Here is a 6,253-nt window from a genome sequence, read left to right on the forward strand (position 1 = left end):
TTACCTGTCTGCATGGTGAATAGGCTGTTTTCAGCATGCATTCACATACCTCTCTGTATGTTGCTTTCGACCCATACTCGTCCTCCTCTCCTTCCGCCTCCACTGGCCTTCGCAACTCTAAGCTCCCCCTTTCTGCCAACTTTCGGCACAGTCCGTGCTCTTAGCTCCGCGCCAGACGTTTTGCTACTCATCTCTGCATAACCACTAGCCTCTCTCACCCTTGCATCAACGAAAGGGACCGAATTCTGCCCTCCCAGCCCGATTCGAGCCCCTTCACATCTATGCCGGAGTTGTGGTGCAGCTCAGCTCCAATTCCGACGATACCAATCTTGACTCCGACTGGGTATCCTTCTATGCAAGTGAGGTTGAAGTGCCTAGGCACCTTACCGTACAAGCGTAACCAATGTATGATCGTGCTCTACTCAGACTACCGCTTCTTTACTTAGCAGAATGTGATTACTCCATATAGCCAGGACTCGGTTTGCACTCCCCAGTGGTAGGTCGCCCACAAAGTATTAAGGGTGCCACACCGAGCGTCGAGGGGCCCTTTTCCTCTTTCATCATGTAACTCTTACTGTCTCACACCTACCTTCGTCGGAAAGAAGTTTAAGCAAAGAGGAGATAAAATCTCAAGTGGCTACGTAGAGTAAACCTCAAACCTATAGATCTATATCAAGATCGCTGACGTATTGGAGGAGCCAGGTCTTCAGCGGAGCAGTATAAAGCCAAAAAAGCGGGCGAGGCGAGATCTCAACTACTTGCCCTAGTTCACAAGAGGGTGATTCTTGAAGCGAATTGGCTGAACCTTGTTGAGTAGGACAAAGTGAAAAGGAGAACTTGCAGCTCTACAACATGACCAGCCCGCCGGTCCATAGCCTCAAGGTCTCCTCCCAATACTCACGTAAACCGGGTAGCCCTCATACACCTTCCCATTCCCACCCTCTACTCCCAACTTCCATACATCCCTCCACGCAATCCTCGCATCCTCCTGCCTGCCCTCCTGCGCAAATCTCACATACAGCTCTCTCGTCTGCTTATCGAATACATCGTCCCTGACGCTCTCCTTGTCCTCATACCACGTCTCGGGAATGTAACTCTTGGTCCTCCACGACTTCTCGACCACCAATCCCGCGTCCTCATACATTCTCTCTAGACTATGCATGCTCTGGACCCACTCCCGATCATAAGGCGCTGCCATTCCAAGCTTCGTACTTAGCACTGACATAAACAGGTACTGCATCGTAAGATCCTCGGTCGGAACATCAACAATCAGCCTCCCACCCTCCCTCAGCATTCCCGCCCACCTCCTTATCACGCTCGTCGGATCATCGAGCAACACAAACGCCGAGCAGCACGAAATAACATCAAAACCACCCCTTTCCGCAACTACACGCCGGACAGCATCAACCTCACCAAGTTCCTCGGTAATGTTGGCTTCGACCCATTCCACCCGTGCTGCTCCTTCGGGTATCTTCTTCTCGCGCGCAAGATTCAACATTGCCGTAGTGAGGTCGACACCCACGACGACGCCGTCGCGGCCAACGGCTGCCGCCATTGGTAACGCCACGAGTCCCGTACCACATGCGAGGTCGAGAACTGCGGAGCCCGGCGCAGGCGCTGACCACCGTACGAAGTCTTGCCCAAGTTTCACGTGCCAGCCTCCGTTTGAGGTGTCATAGTTCGATGCACGGTCACTGTATAGCGTTTCTGCGGATAGTTTGTCGGTTTCGTTGTTGGCGGAGGAGGATGAAGGCATGGTGAAGGGATGGGTGGATGCTTTAGGGTTGAGCCACTAAGTGACTTGGGTGGTATCTTATGTTGTGTTTTGATTGTGTAAGAATGATGTCATGTATCGGAGATTTAATGCCTCAGTTTCTTCGAGGTCTGTAGGCTAATCTCTGTTGGGTCTAGCTTGTTCGTATCTGTCCTGCAGGTATATGTAGGCGGATATGCTCTCAGGTATTTATACTACACGAGACTGCTTGGAAAAACTCAGGTTTGGCTTCTCTTCGGTTTCATTGGTAGTTGTAGATCAGATGCCGATCACGAGAATGCGCTTTCCGTTGCTCTCCGGATCCTTCGCTCATGGCTTGAAATGAAGCAAGTTGATTATCTGCTTTCCAACACCCCCTTTTCGTTGTCTCTCTGATTCGGGCATCTGACAAGAGGAACCTCTTTCGCGTTACGGTCGTACAGGTCAAACGAGGGGGCTACTCCCTACGTGCTGTGGGGCTTCCTTTCCCGCTCGCCGCAAAGCTTCACGCTAGTTTACTTGTAGGGTTCTCGGACCTAGTACGTTTAGGTCTGCCTGGTCGCCAGAAGAGTTGGTAATTGCGCTACAAACAGAGGTCACAATCCCTGAAGATGCTAGGATGCCAGCGAGAGTGCCTGCGGCCTCCTACGAGTGAGGCGATCACGCGAAGCGGGAAGATATGACAAGGCAAAAATAGATGTCCCCACATGGGAAAGCGGAATGCAGCCACCTAGTACATTGAAGTACAGGCCCATGTAACGTGCTTCAGATATTTTCGAGGCCCGAACTTCGCAGCATGCATACATGCGAGCTTATTCATCCGGCTGCATTTGAGTGCTGGCTCATCGCGGGTGGTCAGTAGCCGCATCTGTGTGGTAATTGGTCCGTAACTTAGCTCCGCGAGCTGCAGCATCCGCATGGGGCTTCTTGCAGCTCAACCGGACGCGGTTTTTTGGCCGGTAGATTTGCCTTGAGTCTTTAACGATTTGTCGTCACCCAAAGCTTTCTAATCACAACTCACGCCGTTGACCATGTTGCGCAGTAATTTTTGGGCTGTACGGTTGACTGGCTCATCGGCTGCATGCAACCTCAGATACTTTCGACCTCTACTGACTATCTTGCAGCCTCTCAGGCGCACAGACCCTAGAGTATCAATCGTCTCGTATGTTGTCAAGCTGCTTTTCTCGCCTTATTCTGTGGCAAAAGTTCATTACCATCGCGTTGTGAGGCTGCGAAGGGTTACTTACCACGGAGAAGCTGAGAGCAGGGTTTTTCGTTAGTGTACCAGACTCGGTGATAGTCCGCCATATGAGTTCAGTTTACCAATGCTCAACGTCCCTCCCACTTATTCTTCGCTCATCTGGTTGTTCATCTTTAGCATCTTCAACTGCCTGGGCACTTTGCTATCTAGCAAACGATCGGAAGTCACAATTCCACCAAGTCTCGTTCTTAATTCACCAACCGTCACCAGATGTGAACAGTGCTTCTTTCGTCGACATATGCCATCTCGACCTTAATGCTACAGTCAGCCATTCTTTCAACACGGCCTGGTCGCAAGCCATTGAACACCCTGTCTAACCATTAGCCGACGCTGGAGGCGCCTTCCTTCCGTGAATGTACACCCTCCTCATTCTTCTTGTCCGCATACCCGTGGTTGTCATGCGCATCGTACGCTGGCAGACCGTGCAGGTCTGATGACTAGTGGCCACCCTTTTTGAGATCACAATCACTATGCAAGCTTTTGTTTCAATAGGATTTGAAACTCAAGCGATGCTGATGTGGAATCCACTGCTTCTGGTCATTGAACCTGGCAATATGGCGCAGGTGCTCTGTCTTTTCGCCGAAGAATTCAGCCTCTCACTCTGTTGGGCCCTGCTTTCTTGTGCTGACCCACCCGAGAATGGCGATAGAGCTAACGAACTGAATAGTCTCAATCCCGAAGTTATTGAAGTTGAGGTCGCTGCTCGAGAAACATAGCGTCTCCGACTGTTCCGAAGATCCCTGTTTACTGGTAAACCTTTCTACATCGCGATCGTCGCACTCTTGCTTCTCATCACAGTCTTTATCCTTTAAATCCTTGGTCTCGCTCACGTAAGTATGTTAGCAAATTTGGCTTCGCCTTCAGTCTCGTGGTGCAGTCCATACGTCCACCCTATTGCCGTCGCCATACTCGACGGCAAATGCAATATCTACCTAGTAAACCAGCATAAAAGCCGGCGTTGCGGGCACCACTCTTGCTATAATCCTAAAGACCATCGACGAAGTCCTTCTGGCTACAGTGAACAGTGGGACTCAAAAGTGGGGCGTCGGAATGCGGAGGCTATGATTTCCTTAGGGTTACTGCGGGGGAAGTTTATCTGTGCTTGACATTGATGACTGATATCGTCTGTAGCACATCATTACCCCCTGGTATCTCGGTAGTTGTGTGGGTGATACTATTGTGGGAGGTATATATGTGTATCGGGTTGTGTTGGACACAGCAGCATTGAGGGGTCTGCTAGTCTGGAATGACGGCGTCTTCAATAGGTGGAGGTGTCCATACCGTCGGAGTTGACATGCTTGAACATGATGATCAATACTGTATAGAGGGGTGAGGTGAGGCATCTCCAACAACTCACGTTGGATAGTATCGGCGTACTGCATAGCCCACCGAGCCAAAGTCGACTGGTCGAACTTGATTTCCCTCTGGGTATGGGCATTACGCGATAAGGGCTAATCTGAGATGTGCAACGTTTGAGAAAGTCAGCGATACGATGAGCGTTTTTCTGCTATCCTGCTGCGGAGTGTTTGGAATATACCGAAGTCCGGCGCTGTAGGCTGGACCAAGACTAAGGTAGACTAGCTGAAGACCACGTGAGCTCTACACTAGACCCACTGAGCTACAGTCGCTGTAATTCCTCAGATCTCCATGCAAAGACTCAGGGAATCTCTGCTAGTGATGGTAGGTCGTGGAAGTAGTGGCGTTATGATGTGTCTTCCGGAAACCGATAAATTGGCAGTCCTGAAATTCGATATACATTCGGATGTGTCAAAATTGCTGACTGCAAGAAGAGAACATAAACAGTCAAAAGTTAACAATCATAACCCAGAGTTGCCTTAGCTCAATTTTGCTGACACGCATTGCTACGAATTCCCCACGTATAACATGAACCTGTTGTGAACCCATAAAATCTCATCTGACAATGGTCAGCGAAGCAGTTTCGGGCACTTCGATCCCAGGTGCAGATGCAACATGCTTCAGTGTTATGAAGATACTGCCATCTTCGCCTGTAAGGCATTAGCGTTCGGGTCCTTACAGTATCTCTAGCATGCTGGTTGCACTACCAAGGCCCGTCACACTCCCTCCCTGAAGATTTTTCACACAAACTGACATCAAAGCAGCAACAGCTTGCCATATCGCATAATTGGAGGAGCGAACCGGTGTTTTGCTGGTCGAGTAAATCATCAGAGAACATGAGACTATTCCATGATTTAGTATCAATACTGGCCATGGGGTATCTTGTCGGATCATATCTTACTAGATCTCATTTGACACGGGAGATCCATCTCAGTCTGGGGATCAGAAGCTGGGCCGAATAGTTGGATTTTGTCTTCAGCTGGCATGCGGAATGCGATGAAACCACAATGTTTCAAACTGTCTGCCGGCATAGCTCCCCGGCACTGTGGCTTCAAAGGGTATTTTCCAAGGATCAGCGCAAGGTTTCCATCTCCTGCCTAGTGTTAGCGAGTTAGATCATATTAAAGCGGCATTCTCCTGAGATCCAGGCAGCCACGAAGGATTTATTGCCTGCTTGGGACTTACCGATATTGCTAGCAACGCCACCTTGAAATTGTTTTCCGCACTGTGCCAAGAGATGAATCGCGGCATTGCGGGCTTGATCCATCGTCGCGTGTGCAGTTGCTTTACCCTCCATGAGAACCGTTTCATAATAGCAATTTGCCTGTTCTATTTTGTGTCTCAGCTAGGGTAGCTTTGCAGCCGTAAGTCAACTACAAACAACACTTACTACCATACTGTCTGAATGGGAGACCAAGAACGTTGCCTTTCATGTCACGGTCACCAACAAATGTGATGTCGTATGAGCCTGTCATGTAAGGCAGGGCGGTTTCACAGTCACGGAGTATTTCATCGTCGATAAAACCGTACTTGTACCTCTCGCACTGAATGTCGAAATTACTTTGACCTGAGACATTCGGAGACAGGGAAGAAACGTTGGCCAATGACAAGAGACTGTACGAGTTGGTCTCGGGACCATTAGTTGAGCGGGTGAGCAACTGCCCTCCTGTACCTTGCAAAGGTTTGGCATATGGGGTACCCCCAGAGCACGTAATGAGTGCCAACACACCCAAGTAGAGCATCATCGAGCTAGGGTACATGGATGCAGAGCTTGAGGAATAGACCTAGAAGATGCTCATGAGACACAGAAGTGTGGAAGAACACCGATTGAAAATCTTCTGGTGTCGGAAAACTGCGGATTGCGCTATCTTGCGCTGTCTTAC

General features: G+C 49.8%; 1 protein-coding gene across 1 annotated transcript; it reads right to left on the minus strand.

Annotated features, from left to right (window-relative positions):
* Positions 1 to 877: 877 nt before the first annotated feature.
* Positions 878 to 1,756, minus strand: HO173_012161 (uncharacterized protein; the record flags this gene model as incomplete). The annotated part of the gene is made up of 1 exon (XM_037314034.1): positions 878 to 1,756. The coding sequence occupies one exon, from the start codon at positions 1,754 to 1,756 to the stop codon at positions 878 to 880; it is 879 nt and encodes a 292-aa protein (XP_037159123.1).
* Between the last annotated feature and the right edge of the window lie 4,497 nt (positions 1,757 to 6,253).

This window comes from Letharia columbiana, assembly GCF_014066305.1.
Source record: "Letharia columbiana isolate WasteWater2 chromosome Unknown Sc0000074_s0, whole genome shotgun sequence".
NCBI classification, from domain to species: Eukaryota; Fungi; Ascomycota; class Lecanoromycetes; order Lecanorales; family Parmeliaceae; genus Letharia; species Letharia columbiana.